This window comes from Fukomys damarensis, unplaced genomic scaffold, assembly GCF_012274545.1.
Source record: "Fukomys damarensis isolate Sample0158 unplaced genomic scaffold, DMR_v1.0_HiC HiC_scaffold_16, whole genome shotgun sequence".
Lineage (NCBI taxonomy): Eukaryota > Metazoa > Chordata > Mammalia > Rodentia > Bathyergidae > Fukomys > Fukomys damarensis.
Window position 1 is genome coordinate 114,053,622 of NW_022900928.1, and position 17,669 is coordinate 114,071,290.

Sequence of the window (17,669 nt, forward strand, 5' to 3'; positions counted from 1 at the left end):
TTTAATTCACTCCATGTCTACATGTTTTTTTAAAAAAAACTTCTATAACTCTTATCAACATTTAACATGTGGTTTCCCTTGAAGTGTTAAAGTTTCATAAGATGGAAACTTCCATCTGCTCTAACCATTCCTGCATATCCATTAGTTAAAACTATCTACAACTTAGTAGTCTCAAAAAATATTTATTGATGAATGCAGAAGTTTTCTACTGGTTGAGACAAATTTGCCTAAAGTTAGTCCATCTCTTGCTTAGATTTCTGACAAACTATAATACCACAGGAAAGAAAGGGTCACTTTTGAGAATTTCAGATAGCACAATTTTGCACTTTATGGTGCTGGCTTAGCTCACTATGACTACTGGTCTTCAACATTTTCTTTAAAATATCCATATCTGTGTCCAAAATGCATGACATTTTTACATCACATAAAATATGAGTTTTAAACTTCACAGTTTATACTACAAATACTTCTCAGAATTATTTTGTACGGTTAATATTATCATAAATTCACACATTTTTAATGGACTAATATGGTAATTTCTGCTTTTGTGATCTGACAATGTGTTAGTTTCAAAACAAATGATGCCATCTTGCTTTCTCTTCACTAATATTTGTTTGTTTTCTTAATTTATCAAATATAATTTTCATAACTCTGTTCTCCTGATGAACTTATCCTAGGTTTAACCTTCTGGAAGATACATCCTGAGATCCCAGTCTTGAGTGAGGTATTCAGTTTGTACTCTAAACAATCCTTTGCCTATTTTTAGCATTTAATTATTGTATTGTAGTTACCTAATTATTTCTCTCTCTAATGATAAACCATAGTTTGTTGAAGGTTTATATCTATCATATCTCTTCCTCTGCCCTCCAGTGAAGGACATAATAGATCTTGGAAAATATTTATTCCTTTATATACATTTTCTCCATTGACTTCTCATTAGTTTTCTGCCTTATAAACTTTTCTTTTTTCTGACACAGGGTCTTGCTATGTAGCCCAGGCTGGCGTCAAACTCATGACAATCCTCCTGCCATAGCCTCCCAAGTGCTGAAATTACAAGCATGAGCCACCATGCACAGCTGCTTTATAAACTCAAGTTTGTTCAACTTACTCTTTGTCAATACAAGCTTATTGATATTCTTTTAGTTTTATTAGTTGTTTTGGCATATACTACCTTAATTATAGATTGTGTCCTTTTGCACTTAAAAAATGCTTCATGAGCTTCTATTTTATACAGTAACTAAGAGAGGTATACAGAATATTTTTCTTGTTAAGATCTCAAGAGCTTGGACGCTGAAGTAACATTGCCAAGTATTGAATCCTGGATGTCTTCGTCACTTTCTAATCATTGGGAAAAGATACTCAATGTGTACAATTTAAAAGAAGAGACATTTATTTTGACTGACAGTTTGGTGTTGTCTGGCCCCAAGGCAGCAATGGCATGGCAGTGGTACATCTTGGATGAAAAGCTTCCCACATGAGAGAGGCCAGGAAGCCAAGAGAACCAAAGGAGGAGCGGTAGAGGGAGATTTACCCTTTCAGGTCACACCTCAGTGACCCACCTGTTTTGAACAGGCCCACCTCCTAATGGCACATCCCTCTCTGAACCTATGCTCACCCTCCAGAAGCCCTTTGAACACATGAGACATTTATTGGACAGTCAAGATATAAACAATAATACTAAGTCTGTGTTTTACTAAATCAATGACTTTGGGCAAGGCCTGTAACATTATATGCTTTAATTTTCTTATCTACAAAATATGCTAGTACAAGTACTGACCCATATTGAAAACAGCAATCTTATCCACTTCTTTCCATGGTTTGTATTCCCTTCTTCTTTAAAATTTGTAAGAATTCCCAAATTTTATCAGGTCTTTCCATTCTAATTCAATAATTCCTTTGCCTTTCTTGTTCCATTAGGGACTGAAGAAATGGTGTAGTGACCTATTGCTTAGGGCTGCATATGCCTGTCCTACGAGACATGCTAATGTATCAGAACTAAAAATGTTTAAAATACTAATTTTCCTCCTAATGAGCCTAAACATTTTATTATAGTTATACCTTAATACCAAGTTGCAGGTCATTACCTTCACATATTGAAAGCATCTGATGTTTCCAGAGCTTAATGTTTCTATCATTTGCCTGATGACCACTCTTCTTGCCCATTCTACACAGGAGAACCTTAGGACATGAAAATGAGTTCTTTTGGTAGCTAATGTTTATTATGTTTTGATTCATCCTTCATTCAAAATATTTTTACTATAAAAATTAATGTGTACATATATAATCCCAAGAAATTTGAATTTGTAAAATTAAGAGAAAAAGTAAAGTTAAAACGAATCATTCTATTACCTGAAAATAATCAGTTAAGATTTAGTTCCTATACTCCTATTTTCAATACAGACATCATATGTATGTAGCATACAGTATAGAAAATTTTCTTTGTTGCTTTTCCCCTTGAACTATCTATTCATATTTTTCCTTGGCATTAAGACTTTTTGGAAATACCATTATAAAAATAACATAATTTAGTTATATATTTGTATATGTTATGGTTTTATATATGCATATACTATATATGTATCATTATTTTCTTATATTTTAACCATATTATAAATAACAGTGTGAGGAACATCTGTATGACAAATATTTACCTGAATTATTTACTACGTAAGTGCATTCCAGTGAGGATATTTATTTATTTATTTATTTATTTATTTATTTTTGCAGTTCTAGGAATTGAACTAAGGGCCTTTGCAGTGAGCTATATTCCCAGTCTTTTTCATTTATTTATTTTTAAAATTTTGTTTTGAGCCAAGATCTTCCATATTGCTCAAGTGGGACTTCAGGTCCTCCTGTCTCAGTCTGTCATACTGCCGTCATAGGCATGCACCACTGTGCCTAGCCAATATTTTAAAACATTTGTGATATATTATTTTATTTTCCAGAAATACAATGAAGTAGATAAGATCTCAGCCTGAGGTCAACCAGACAGTACTTAAATCTTCATCATTCTATGTAGGTATTTTTAGGGAGATCATATTATCTCTTTAAACATGTTTTTATCTATATAATGAAATCCTTTAAATACTATTACATCACAAAAAAATTATTAATTTTAATTATTAGCGCAGCCACTAGGAATGCAATGCTGTTTGAATTATATCATTATCAATAGCAACATTATGAAAAATCTATTCTGATTTGATAGAAAAAGTAAGACATTTTAATTGCGAACTCCAAACTCAAACTACTTTCAACAAAATTAGGGTATTCATTGGTTCCCCAAACTAAGGTCCAACAGGGTAGATACAATTGTTGGAATTATGCTGAAGCCATAACACATGTAACACCATATTTCCTGAATGGTCCTAATCTTATCAGTTCCTCTATTTCACTGAATGTTAGAAGTAAGATTATACACATGTTTAAATTATACATTTTCTGAAACCTTTCAGAGAGATAGAACTCTCTCTCTCTCTCTCTGTCTCTCTCTCTCTCTCCCTTCCTTCTTCCCCTTTTCTCCCCCCTCTCTCTTGTCTCCCCTATGCTCCCTCCCCTCTCCTCTCATTGGTTTGAAAAATACAGGAAAGTGATGGTCTTACTTCAGCCAGATGCCTGCACCTTAAATATTCACTCTGTCTAGGAGTATGATTTTCCATAAGGAGATCAGCTGCAGTGTAAGGAATAAGAAACAGTTCTTCAAAAGAAGGAAGATTGCAAATCTATGGTCACTAGAGGATTTTGGGCTGGGTAGCCAAGCTAACTGGATCTACTCCAAAGAAACCACTCATGTTTGAACTTGCTTAATTAAATAACAGTACTCTCCCCTCATCTACAGTTTGCTTTCCATAGTTTCACTTACCTGAAGTCAAGTGCAGTCAGAAAACCTTATTACAATGCAATCAGGAATTGATTTTTACCAGTTTAATTTTTCAACAAATTCTATCACATTTTATTTCTTTTTAACTTTTATTCTTTCAAAAAAGGACATCAGCTATTGAATATTCAATGTTTATTTTAAATTTATTTAATAAAGTACATGGAATCATAAATTTCCATTAACAATGCCTTCAACTTCCATCAACAAATACATAAATTAATTCATTTAGTTTGATTCTAAACTTGTAATTTACAGTTCATTTTTTCTTTTAGTTTCCAAACTTTTTAAAAACCCAAGCCTAATTTTAGTTTTTAATTTATTTTCACCTTTGTGAGAAAATGTAGCCATTATAATATTTTTCTTTGCCATTTCTTAAGACTTACCTTATGAAATATCATATATTTTACGTATAAGTACATGATGATATTATAAACTTGATATATATTTAGTTTGTATTTGTATCTCAAGCATTTTGTTGATTGAATCTCATATATCCTTTTTTCCCTTTTCTCTTTTTTTGTATGACTTACTTGTGATAGATAAGTCTTCCCCCATATTTGAGAAAATTATGATTTTTCTGTATAGTTTTGCTTTTATCTTTTGAGAATTATTTAATATTAACATAGTAATCTGTCAGTTACATCTTGATGGAGTGTTCCTTTTATTGATCTCTGGTAATTAGCACTACTACTGATTTTTTCACATTAAGTTTTTGTGAGATTGATATTATCTTCCAATTTCTTATTAATTAGTATTTAATAATTTATGTTCACTTTCTGAATATTTAACATTTTGTTGCTGATAATTCTTTTAAATATTTTTCTTGTAAGTTGCGTAATTGTATTCCTTTTAAAAAACTATTTTTGTCTTTATTTTATTTTAGTATGTTCTTTTTCTTTTTGTAAGTGTGTGTGTGTGTGTGTGTGTGTGTGTGTGTGATTATATATTGGTAGGTGTTACTATTAAAAGTTTATTGTGTTTTTGTTAATTATATTTTCTTTTATTTTTTAATTAAATTATTTCCTAAATTTGTTTAAGAATGAGATTTAGAGTTAAGGTTTACATTGAGGTTTTTCTCTTTTACCATCAACAACCTTGATAATTTTTTTTATTTTTTAATATCTGTACTTATCATTATGTCTTCTTACCCTATCTTTAGGATTTTTCTCCCTTTTTGATAAAATTCAAGTGTTAATCATTGTTTCCATAAATTAGATTTAAATATTTTTAGTTTTAAAAGTCTGAAAAAGCATTCAGTATAAGGTGACATTTAGCTAAGTATACATCATTTCTTGGCCTTTTGGCTAAGATCAAGTGACATTTAGTTAAATATACAATCTCGGTTGAATTTTATTTCATGTACAGTATGAACATCCTTCCAGTGGTTCCAAGGTCTATTTTCTGTTTTCAATCTACATAGTCTTCTTTATAGTATCATTTTTATTTGTAAATAAATTTTCTTTCATCTGTAATATTTCACATTTTTCAATATGATGTGACTAAGTATTTATTTTTATGTATGGGAGCACTGTAACTGATCCCCCATGAGTACCAATGGACAACCATCTCATATCTTTCTTGAATTCTGGGAAAGTTTCAACCATTACACCTTCAGCTGCTCTCCTGCTTGTCTCTGTCTGGTCTTTTTTGTTATGCTTCTTGGAGAAATACTAGATCTCTCAATTCCATCCTCACCCTTAAGTCTTTAGTTTACAAGTGTATTTTCAGCCTTTTTATCTCTGTGTCCATAATCTAGCTAAGTTTCTCTGATTATAATCTCAATCCACTTGTCTCTATCTAGGCTAGAGTCTATGCTATGCCTGGATCTTTTTCTGTTTTGTGACTCATATTTCAATTCTCTGGTTTTTCTCAAGTCTTTTGTATTATTTTGCTGTATTTCCCTTTCTTCAATGAATGTTAGCACTTTGTTAAAATCTTAGAGACTAGTGGTTTTAAAATCTTTTTCAAACTGCCATAATTTTAATTTACCAAAATTAATTTCATCTTTCAATATTTGATTGTCTTTACTCACATTAAATCACTTTGTATTTTGTGGGAAAATGTTTTGTTTGTTTATCTGAATGATTAAAAGGACTAATTATCTTTTCTTTCCTTTATATCTTCTTTGCTTTCTATTTGTGCTGCCTTACCCTTCAATGGCATTCAGTATTGCATCTATTTTCTTCTGTCCCAGGGCTCCCAGGCTAATAGCCCCAGGATCTCCTAGGACAGTTTTTATATTTATAAAATTTATGAACCCTTCCCCCTGGTATTGAAACCAGAGCCCCAGTCATTCAGTGTGTAACATGGTTCAGACCCAGGTTGTGAGACTATATATTAACTGCAAATTCCTTAAAAGTATAGCTTCATAAAACATGTAGCTTCAAAAAGCTTTAGAAAACAGCTTTTGACAGTGTCATTTTACCAGAAACCTTACATTGCCAATGGTTTTAGCAATGAGTTGGCTTTTATATTCCTTCAGACACAAAGACCTTTTAGTCTCTGCTACCCTAAAGAAGCTGAGTGACCAAGGTCTACTTTGAAGTCCAGAGCCTGTTGGTTTCATCACAGTTTTCTACTTTGTGACTTTTATGAATACTGTTCTTAATATTCTCTAATAAAACATTGTGCAGCCTTATATTTTAAAATCATATTTATAGACCAATTGCCCAAGATATGGTATAGCCTAGTAGGTAACAAAGCCAATCAGTTTCAAATATTGCCTATTCTTTTAATGGTGTGGATTGTGGCAATTTAATTGTTTTCTTGGGCTCCTTTTCCTCATCTATAAAATGAAGGTAATCAGTTATTCTCTACTCATTTCTATTCCTTTTAGAAAGACCTGATATTGGTACATCATGTGTTTGTGTAAGTGCTTGGCACCTTGAGTGGCACAGTTACCCAGTGAATGGTAGCTGTTATTTTTCAGTTGTCCCATTTAGCAGTTATGTTTTAAGATTATCTAGACCACAATCTTTCAATATATTTTTAACTTCTTCTAGAATATATTTAGTTCTATATTGTGAGATAGAATGAAATTTGATGCATTATATAAGTTGTAAGAATCAATATGGATATTATTTATAGGTATACTATAAACTAAACTTTGAAGTATTGTGCAGATGTATTATTTTCAGACTTGTGACCATGCAATGTTTTTTTTTCCTGAGCTTCAGATCATTTAACATTGCTATTTTTTTTAAAAAATAGCCTTTTAAGTCATATATAGTCTAGTCCTTTATATTCATTAATTTAATTATTTATTCATAGCCAGATGCCCAAAATGTGGCAGAAACTACTCTGTGTTCTAGTATTAGCTGTGAATCTGAACTTCCCAGCTCTTTATCCAACTTCCACCGGTACTTTCTCCTTCCCAGGATCAGTACCAATAGCAATGGTATATTTTAAAATTTCATAAAATAAGAATACATTTGGCAATAACATTTAAAAAATACATAGATATTACCTTTGGGGATTATAATTTGTGATGATGGTTTACATTTAAAGCTTAATGCATAAGATTTTATAAATGTATTTCCGCATCCAATCATTGTACCTATGTACTTCTACTTTAAATCAACATAACCACATTTTAGCATAAAATTTCCCATGTTTTACATTGTCATAATTATTTAAATGGATTAATAATTGTTCTTGTAGAGTATTCATTTGTGTATTTTACAATTGTTTCTTGAACCTGTACTAGGTATTATTCTAGGTCATAAGAATGTGCTGTAGACAAAATGAGGTAGCTACACTTATAGTTTATTACACACATAGGAATGCATAATTGATATATACTTCTTTGTTCAATTGTATATTTGGCAGTATAACTCTCTAAAAAGAGAACATTGTCTATATCCTGTTGTTTAGCCTCAAAGAAACTATACAAAACGGAAGCACTGTTTTCAGAGACCTAAAATTATTTTATTTATTTAGATGTAGTTCTGTCACTTGACTTTCTAAAAGAAGATAGGAAACACACACACACACACACACACACACACACACACACACACATCCTAGTGAGTTGAACTAAGAAAATGCTAACTCATCAGGATGAAGATTCCAATTGCACATGTATGGTTTTATAATCAGTTAATAACTTAACCTAATAACTGTTTTCTAACATGCCATACAAAGACACAAAAGCTTTCATACAGAAAATTTTATTAATTTATGACATTTCTTAACTTACTTGAAAAATAACTTTACAACATTTCTTAACTTAATTGAAAAATAACTTTTTACTCCCAAATCTTATCTCATAGCCCAAGTTTGTAATATTTGCTTTAATAATTATGTACTCATAAGATATGTTTATTTTATGGAATACTATTGGTTTATGAGAATAGACTTTTAATTATTCATTTATATTATAAGTTACCTCATTAACATTTGAGCTTTCTTTTTTGTAACTGTTTTTACACTACATAAATATGCTTGGAAACTCTGTGTGGAGCCACAGCAGTCCAGTCTGCTTTGGTTCCTTGTGGCCGTTGGTATCAAGTTTGCATGAAAGGAGCTTCTGGCAGTTTCTGAATAAAAAACTGTACACGGTTTATTTTTTCCATGAGAGGTTATTACTACAAATTTCACTTATGCTCATATTTTATTTATAAATACTACTACATTAATTTTTCTCATAAGTTTTCCTGTAACTTTTAACAAATTTAAGAAGTAGTATTAAAAGTTTCAAAAGAATGACCATATTTGTGGTTCTTGACATATATATATATATATATATATGTATATATATATTTTTTAATTCTCCTTCAGTATATTTTCAGCAGCCTAGATGAAGCTGGGTTGTTCTTATGTTCCCTTACTCTAACTTATAAACAACTTCATATCTTTATGCTTCTTCCTATTGTAGGATCTTTATTTAATAGAAGGGACACTGAACATAGGCAGGCAGGAGTGCTGACTACTCACTATCATCTCATATTTACCCTCTGTCCACTATGCTGAATTCTATTTGTGTAATTTAACTCATTTGAGTCATGATCAAAACAATATTTCTTCAGCACATTTAACATGTCAAGGTTGAAAATATCCTTTTGAATCACATGTAGTCACACTGATAGCTGTATTCCCTTATGCTCCTTAATTAAAGTGTTTATTCAAAGATTAAGTGCTTGCATTTAACAGGAACTCTTCTGGGTGCTAGGTTTCAATATTACAAACATACTCATGGACTTCATCTGAACCAGGAGTTCTCCATCAACCAGCTTTAGTACCTTCTTCTTGGAATAATACTGAGAATTACTGGAATAAATAGAATTACATTTTAGAGAATATCCTAAAAACTTGTCTTCACTCTTTGTAAGATTATCACACAGATCCTCCTATCTTTATAAACATTGTCTTTGAAATCTTAGTTTAAATGCGTAACTATAGCTATCCTTTGGTGTCTTGATTGTTGTAAGTTCTAAATAAAATGATTTTTCCCTATATCATCAATAAATCGCTTTTGCACATCTCCTCACAGTCAGATTCCTCAAAATATACACACTTCATTTTGATCAGCACCAGATTAAGTTTCTTGTTCTGTCTGAGGGTGGGAGATTAGAAGATGGCCCTCTGGTTTGCCCTGGATGCGAGAAGGGGTTTAGGATCTTGAGAATATTCCAACTTTTGGGTTCTAGATTCGCTATCCTTTTTATCATTTTCATGTCTGTAAGTGATTCAGAACCATAAGGATTAGAATTTACATTTACCAAAAACAAAAAACAAACAAACAAAAACAACAAAGGGCTGGGGATTTAGCTCAGCGGTTTGGTGGCCTGCCTTGCAAGTGCAAGGACCTGAGTTCAATCCCCGGTATTAAAAAAAAAAAAAAAAAAAGAATTTACATTTACCTCAGTCAAGACTGCTATGGAAGGACTTGAGCTTTTAGGTGAGCACCAAGAAGACATTACTCATATATCAATTTAGCAAATATTTTGTTGAACTGTATTATACTCCCAAAGCTGCAGTACTCCACATACATCTGCTCCACCTGCTTACTATTACTAAGCAGTTCTTTTTTTACAGAGTATCTTTAAGTTCTTAAATCTAAATTCAGGGCTTGGGATCTAGCTCAGTGGTTCAGGCCCTTGCTTTGCAGGTGCAAGTACCTGAGTTTGATTCCCCGTACCAAAAAAAAAAAAAAAAAAATCTAAATGCAAACTTATTTATATCACTTATTAAGGTATTATATTCATACTACCATAATGTGTACTTTGTCATAGCTCCTTAGTTCCTAAGACAATGGAAAATTTGGACTAAATGTAGTTCAGTTTTTCTAAATTAGTATGTACTCTTTTGCTAACAGAGCATTTAGTGCAGGACCTCATTATTAAAAGCATTTAATAAATATTGAATTATTTTAGTATCATTTAACTATCAAAAACTGATTAACAATAAAAGTTTTATTATTAAATGTAAAAGTTTTCAAGTATTTTAATATTTATCTTTATTTAATAAAAATGATAAAACCTTTTATTTTTAGTGCTTTCCTCGTTTTAATATTCAGTGGAATAAAGTATACTTTAAGATTGCCTTAATTCACAAACTTCAGACTAGAAAGTACAAATCAGTAACTCGCCTTTGATGAAAAGAACATCTGAATTAAATTCTGATTAAAACTTATCTACTCTGTTCCCAAAATTGAACAAAGATTCTGTTTTGTGACTTCTGAAAGATGATTGAAAGCCCTTATATTTGGAAAGAGATTTTTTTCTAATTTATAACATTAATATTCCCTGCTAATACTGAGAACTTTCATTTTCTGAAATGAAATTCACTGATTCCTCACAATTCTTACAATACATGTTTACATATTTGAGATCATTCCAAGTTCACTATGTTCCCTTTTAAGTCATAAAAAAGATTAAACATCTCATTTATTTGATTGGGGACAAGGCTGTTGTATTACTTTACCAGTGGCAATAGTTATAGAATTTTGAAACTAAAGTAATTCATTGCATTACTGGTATGTTTAGAGAAAAACAAAAGGTACACTTGAACTGTAATATGTAATGTATATATTTTACAGAAAGGATAGATAGAAATCAGGAAGTAAATGATGAAAAAAGTGAGGTAGCTCAAAATAACAAGAAGAATGAAAATTGTGTAATAATAGCTAATACCTTTAACATTTTAAAAATTTAAAAAGAAAATTAGAGAATATTTTTTGACATTTGATTTTAAAAACTAAGCTGGAACTGAAGGGGAACTATAACAAATTCAAAAGGGTATACTGACATATCATAAACTTTAATGATAATCTTGGTATGAACAATACTCATTTTATTTGTGAATGGGCAAAGAAATTAAATGGTGAAATGATGAGTGTAAATTGAAAGTTGCCAAAGGGCAAAACCCCCTCTTATTCATCAGAATGTCCCTAGTTCCCGATGTGAAGTTGGGGCTGAAAACACATTTCATGAAAATCCAGCAGAAGTGTAGACAGCCTGTGAGCTCCAGTTGGATGAGCCTAAGTTGCTATCACTTTTTGAGAAAATATCGTTCTCTTCTATTGTCATTTCACTTGAATTCATTCCCTCTTCCTTCTGTTTTTCCTTATCCAGTTACTTTCTCTCTTGCTTCACTACTTACTATCAAAAATGGCTCAAATATTTCTATTGAGAATTTTGTCTAATGGATCACAATAGGCATGATTTTGTCATTCTACTCTCCAAGATGAAACCCTTCTCTCATTGTGTCGACTTATCTTCCTATGTGTCTCTCTATTTACTTAAAGTATAAAATAGCAAGACTAATTGCAAGCACATAGTGTGTGATGTGCTGAGGAGGTAATTTTTTCAGGTGCATAGTTTTTATGCTACATGCATCATTTACAAGACATGTGGTATGTATTTATATAGCCAAATTTCATAAGTGTATATATTTTTGTTTTATTGTAACTTTCACATAATTAAACACAGTATCTTCTTGAAAAATTATATTTCTAAAATAGTATAGGATTTCATGTACTAAGAATATCATTTTACATAACTTCATATGCAAGGTAGAGATAAAATGAATACATTTCAGTTTAGAGGAATGTAGTTTTGCAGAGTTAATAAAATTGTAACATAAACAATGACTTTTCCCTGTGGATTACTATGAATATTTATATATGCAATGTATGTGTACACATTTTTGTTTATTTTATATTTTGAAGGGTCACATGATAGCATCCTGTGATGCCTGTGGGGTTATAAAGCTATGGGACTTTCGGAAGCTTTTACCAGTTGTGTCCATTGATGTAGGTCCAAGTCCTGGCAATGAGGTGAACTTTGATTCATCAGGTAGGATTCTTTCAGTTTAAATTTTGTAACTAACCTGACAGCATTTATGTTTATTCTGAAACTCTGATGTTTTCCCTTAAATTGGGGGATAATTTTTGAATAAGGTTTGTTCTCAAAGTTTTATTAAAACAGATTACATTATATTAATCATATTATATATTATGTGCCATTTCATTAAAGAATTATATTCATCATATTCATAAAGATTGAAATAATAGCAGAGATAAGTGTGTGCTAATATACATAACACAAGTTTACCAGTAGTGCCATTTAAAATCTTCAGGACACATCCTTTGAAATCACAATCTAAGGTAAGTAAATAGGGTTTTTAAGAGGAAAAGTTACTAAGAATAAAGGAAAAGAAGAGTTTGTTAAAAATGAACTTGAAACATTTTAATAGAATATTTGCGGTTATAACAACTTAATAAGTTACTCCATGTGGTTTAGATTTTATAATTAATTTGAAATACATATTCATCTTCCTGTTTCAATTATGTTCTGTATTCCTCAGTAGGTTATGATGTAGCTGATTTATTTCACTTAATATTATGACCTAAAGGCACATCCATTTTTCTTTAAATTTTTCCTTCTTTGTGGCATTGAAATAGTCCATTGTGTATAAAAATAAAGTATCTTTATCCATTCATCTGTTGGTGAACATATACACTGCTTCCAAGAGTTAATTCTTATGAGTCGTGCTGTTACAAACATAGGTATGCATGACTCACTGTAATATGATATGTTTAACATTTTGAGGAAGATACCTAGAAGGAAAATAGATGGGTGAAGTGGAATTTCTGCTTTTAGTTTTAGAGAAATCTTCTTGTCAATTTCTGTAGTGGTTGTAACATTCCCACCAATGATACAGAGTGTTTCTTTTTCCCCACAGCCTCTCTACAATTTGTTATTATTGGATTTATTGATGATAGCCATTTTTTCTGCAGATACACTTAATCTGCTGGAAGATAAAATAAGTAAAAATCATGAAGACATAAGTGCAGGCAAGGATGTGCTCGCTTTGGCAACCCATATACTAACTGCAGGCAAGGACAGTCTAAACAGAACTTCAGTTGCCCATTTTGCCTCTTACTGAGATATTGCTGCCATCATGTTCTTTCTCTGTTATTGACTATTTTTTTTTTCATTTTTGTTTAACTGTTTACATCCCTTGATGTATTCATTCCATTTGACTTTTTGGCTTCGTTTGTTTCATTGTCCCAGTCTAGAATTTTCTTTAGTATTTTTGGAGTGCTCATTTGGTGTTCATGAATTTTCTGAGATGTTCTTTGTCATAGATGTCCTCATTTCTCCAACAACTTTAAAAGATAGTTTTGCAGGATATATTATTCTAGGTTAGAAGGTGTTCTCTTTCAAGGCTTTGTACATCTCACTGAAGCCTCCCCTGGCCTTTAAATTTTGTGTTGAAAAGTCTGCTGTAATCTTAATGGACCTAACTTCATCAGTGATTTTTTGTTGTTGTTGTTTCTCTCTTTGACTTTGTATTTTTATGATTCCGTTCTTTTCTTGTATTGGATTTCTAGAATTTTGACTATGATGTATGGTGGGAAACTTCTTTTTTCTTTGTAATTATTCAGTATTCTGTAAGCCTCACTTTCCTCTATGTTGATTTTTTCCCCATACATGGAAATTTTTGTTTGATTTATGTAAACAAATTTTTTTATTCCATATTTTCTCTGTTCTATTTACTCTCTATCTTGAATTAGCCTTAGGTTAGTGAGGATCAGTTAATGTCTGGCTGAGTCAGAAGCACCACACCCATCTCTCCTGAGAAAACTCAGAGGCCTATTAAGGCTGGAATAATCCGCCCCCTAGGTTGTGTAGAGGTCTGACCTTAGATAAACTGTTCCTCTCAAAAACCTCTAAAATCAGGGGCTGGGGATTTAGCTCAGCGGTTCGGTGGCCTGCCTTGCAAGCGCAAGTACCCAAGTTCAAATCCCGTTACCAAAAAAAAACCAAACAAAAAAACAACTCTAAAATCCTGACTTCATTCGCCTCAGCCCCTAAAACATACAATCCAAAAACTAACATGTGGCCAATAAGATGTGCCAAATATACGGACTCTACCCTGGTTCCACCCCGGCCTTACCCGATCCAATAGCGATCCAATAGCGTCATTCTGGCTCCATCCCCACCTTACCCTATGTAAGTCTGTTCATTTGCTGAATAAAGTGGAAACGTTCCCGAAACCTCCCCAGAGTCTGCGTGGTGATTCTGCGCCTTGCCCTCCCAGTCCTGGCCCCCTGAATCCTGTTCCAGGAGTGGGCTCGCGAACAAAAACAACAGGTTAGTCTTCTTGGTACCACCTAATAGTTGTTGAATAAATTTTCATTCCTATTTTATTATTTCTAAGGTTTCTCTGAGTGTATCATCATTTGATTCCTTTTTTCTTAATTTCTGAAATATTTTGCTCACATTATTTATTTCTGCTGTTCATTTATTTATTAGAATTCTTTATTTCTGGAATTTCTGTTTGGTACCTTTTCATGGAGTGTATTTCTTTGAGAAATGTGTCATTTATGGTTTGAACAGTTTTGGTCATCTCTTCTTTTTTTTTTTAGCTTTAATTGAGTTTATTGGTACATTTTAGGGATACAGTACAGTTACATTCATTGTTGGGATCTTGTACCTCTGCATGACAAGTCTTGGTTCTCATTTTTTCCCCTTGTCCCTGCCCTCCCTTCACCCCCTCCTCCCCTCCCCATGTACAAACACTTTATTTTCATCTCTTTTAATTTTTACTTGATTCTTCCTTAGCTACATTGGTGAGTTGGTTAGCTTTCTTATCTTTTGAGTTGTGTCATCTTTGATCTCACTGAGTTTCTTTGCTTCCTTTTTAATCTTGTTGTGTATTTCAGCTATTTAGTGTTTGACCTCTTTTACATTGGTGCCCCTTGGATCTTTATGGGCTTGTAGTTCTATTATTTCCAGGACACCAGTGCATAGGTAGCTGGTTCGTGGCATTTTGACCTGTCCTTTTCTTCTGCTTTGACTTCTCTGAATTCCCTGCTTGCATGTGTCTAACTCTCTGAGCCCAGTAGGGGATTTAGCATGATTGTAAATCTATTCCAACAGGTAGCCCTTTATTGAAGGGCCAGCTGCCTCCCTCTCTCCATTCCTCTCCCAAGATAGCGTTTATGCTGGGTGTGGGGTGGGGTGCCATGACACAGAAGTGGCCCACATTCCTCTCACACACACCCTAGACACTGGATTTTACTCCAGCTGGATTCTGTTTTCATTTATCTTCCCTTATCAGATTTTATCTTTTGCTCCTGCCACAGGATACCTGCTTTTCTCCAGTACTGGTCAGAGACACTCAGCCTTGGCAATTATCTCTCCTCTGGTCATATTTTCCAAAGCTCTTTCAGTCAGATGATATAGTTAATCACTTTCTTTTAACTATATATAAACATAATCCTTGAAGCACAGTAAATTCTAAATATAATCAGTCAGAATTTCATTTTCTACTGTGAACACTTATAAATATTTCCATTTATAGTTTCTGACATATAAAGATACATTGGCACTATAGCTCTAAAGGAGATTTGAATTGGTTTTCATAAACATTTTATATTCCTAAATCTCTTCGTAGTATCGTGAGTGAAATTTAAGTATTCATACCTTTGAATTTTGAACTTTATAATTTTAAAACTTTTGGCTGAAATTTAATCCTGTTTTATCTCCATTTCTTACAATAATTTAATATGAAGAAAAGTACAGAGAATCCAGGGTGGAACAATGAGAAACATAAAAGATGAAAAGTCTAAATTCCTATCTAATGGAAATACTTTAGGAGACTGAGAGTATGTAATTTCAACTTGAGCATATAATCACTTTGACCATTTCTTTGAGGAACATATGATAATTATTTTTAACTCTATGTATTTGAGAAATTACTATCATAAGTCTTTTCTCATTGAATAATGAGAAAACTGCATTTTTGCACATGCCTTTAATTACTTATTTACAAAGTTTAAAATATATCAAAAGTCGCAAAACTAAGGAAACAAATGAAAGTTCTAATGAGAGCCTAAGGAAGAAGTGAAAATCACAAAGTACTGGAAATGATGTTCCTTTTAAAAGAGTAACTTTGGAGCCAAGCAAAATTGAAATTAGGGTAAGAAAACACATCTTTTCTAATTCAGGAAAAGATTATTTAAAAGAGAAGTTTAAGCAAATTATATCATGCAAATGTCTGGAATGTGAGGATAAAATCAAATCTGACTCAGTAAGCTGAACTTTGAATATACTTCTATGTATTCCCAGTGGCACACAAGCCCAAGACTATGTCATGCAATCATCTTCAAAAACAGTGAGAGTACAGCAACACTGCTGACAATAATGAATATGTATTGAGATTTCACATTAAGTTGTGCCAAATCATGGTACCTAGTCAAAACTGTGTGATAGAACTGAAGTATATAGTTAAATATATATCTAGATCATTATTCGGTACAAATTTACTAATGTGAGTGAGTCTAGGATCTGGTCATCTGCTTCAGGTGTGCTTTTGTACCTGAGAAGAAGTCACTGAATTCAAATTTGTAATGTCATCACGTGAATGTATGGATAGCATCCTGTCTTAGGAAGCTCACTACAAGACTGTGAGTTGTTACTAGAGAGTCTAAATAATCTCATAGAAATAAAAATTTCTGATCATATTTCACATCTCTCAAGCAGTTGAATTGAAGAATAGTTTGAGCTTATGAGGTGTGCTACTTTATAAAAATATTTCCATGTACAATTAATTATTTTTACAAATAAGGGATTTCTTGTTACTAGAAATGCAATTCAAGGTAGAAATGAAAGTGGAGGTTAAAAAAAAAGGCTGAAACTGTTGTCCATCCTTTTTCATTTAAAATTTTAATGTATATCAAAATTGCCTTCTTATTCATTAAGATCATAAGAAAATATTTTCATTTTATATTTATAAAAATAAACTAAAGTGCTTGTGTATGTGTGTGTGTGTATGTGTGTGTGTGATAGTGAGGATTGAACCTGGGGCTTTTACACTGAGCTACATTCCCATTCCTTTGTATTTTTCATTATGAATTAAGGTCTCACTAAATTGCCCAGGTAAGATTTAAATTTGCATCCTCCTGCCTCAGCCTCCCACATGCTGGGATTACAGGCTAATGAATAGTACTTTATCTGCTTTAAAACTGAGATTCTTAATACCCTATCATTTTTATCATATAGCTTTGGGGAAAATATTTGAAAACCAGAACTGTAGAAAAAGAATACAGACTATAATTCAGAGCCTGGGGTTTAATCGCATCTTGAGCACTTTTTAGACTTTAGGGGAATTATTTAATCTCCTTGAACTAACTTTCCTCACAGAGATAATGGAGAAGATAATTGTCTTGAAGTGTTTAATGCAGATTCAAAGGGATAATGGTATCCTACAAGAAAGAGCTCTCAGCATAGTCATCCACTGAGTTTTATCCTAGGACTGGAAGTGGTGTGAAAGGTTA

The 17,669-nt window shown here is 32.3% G+C and overlaps 1 protein-coding gene across 2 annotated transcripts in view; it reads left to right on the plus strand.

Moving 5' to 3' along the window:
* The window catches only part of Spag16 (sperm associated antigen 16), a 1,007,960-nt gene that overhangs the window by 760,574 nt on the left and 229,717 nt on the right, over positions 1-17,669 (plus strand). For both annotated transcript variants that reach the window (XM_010616032.2, XM_033764606.1), the window contains one exon: positions 12,051-12,177. In XM_010616032.2, coding sequence (XP_010614334.1) covers positions 12,051-12,177 — 127 coding nt within the window. The remainder of the gene's footprint in view (positions 1-12,050; positions 12,178-17,669) is intronic.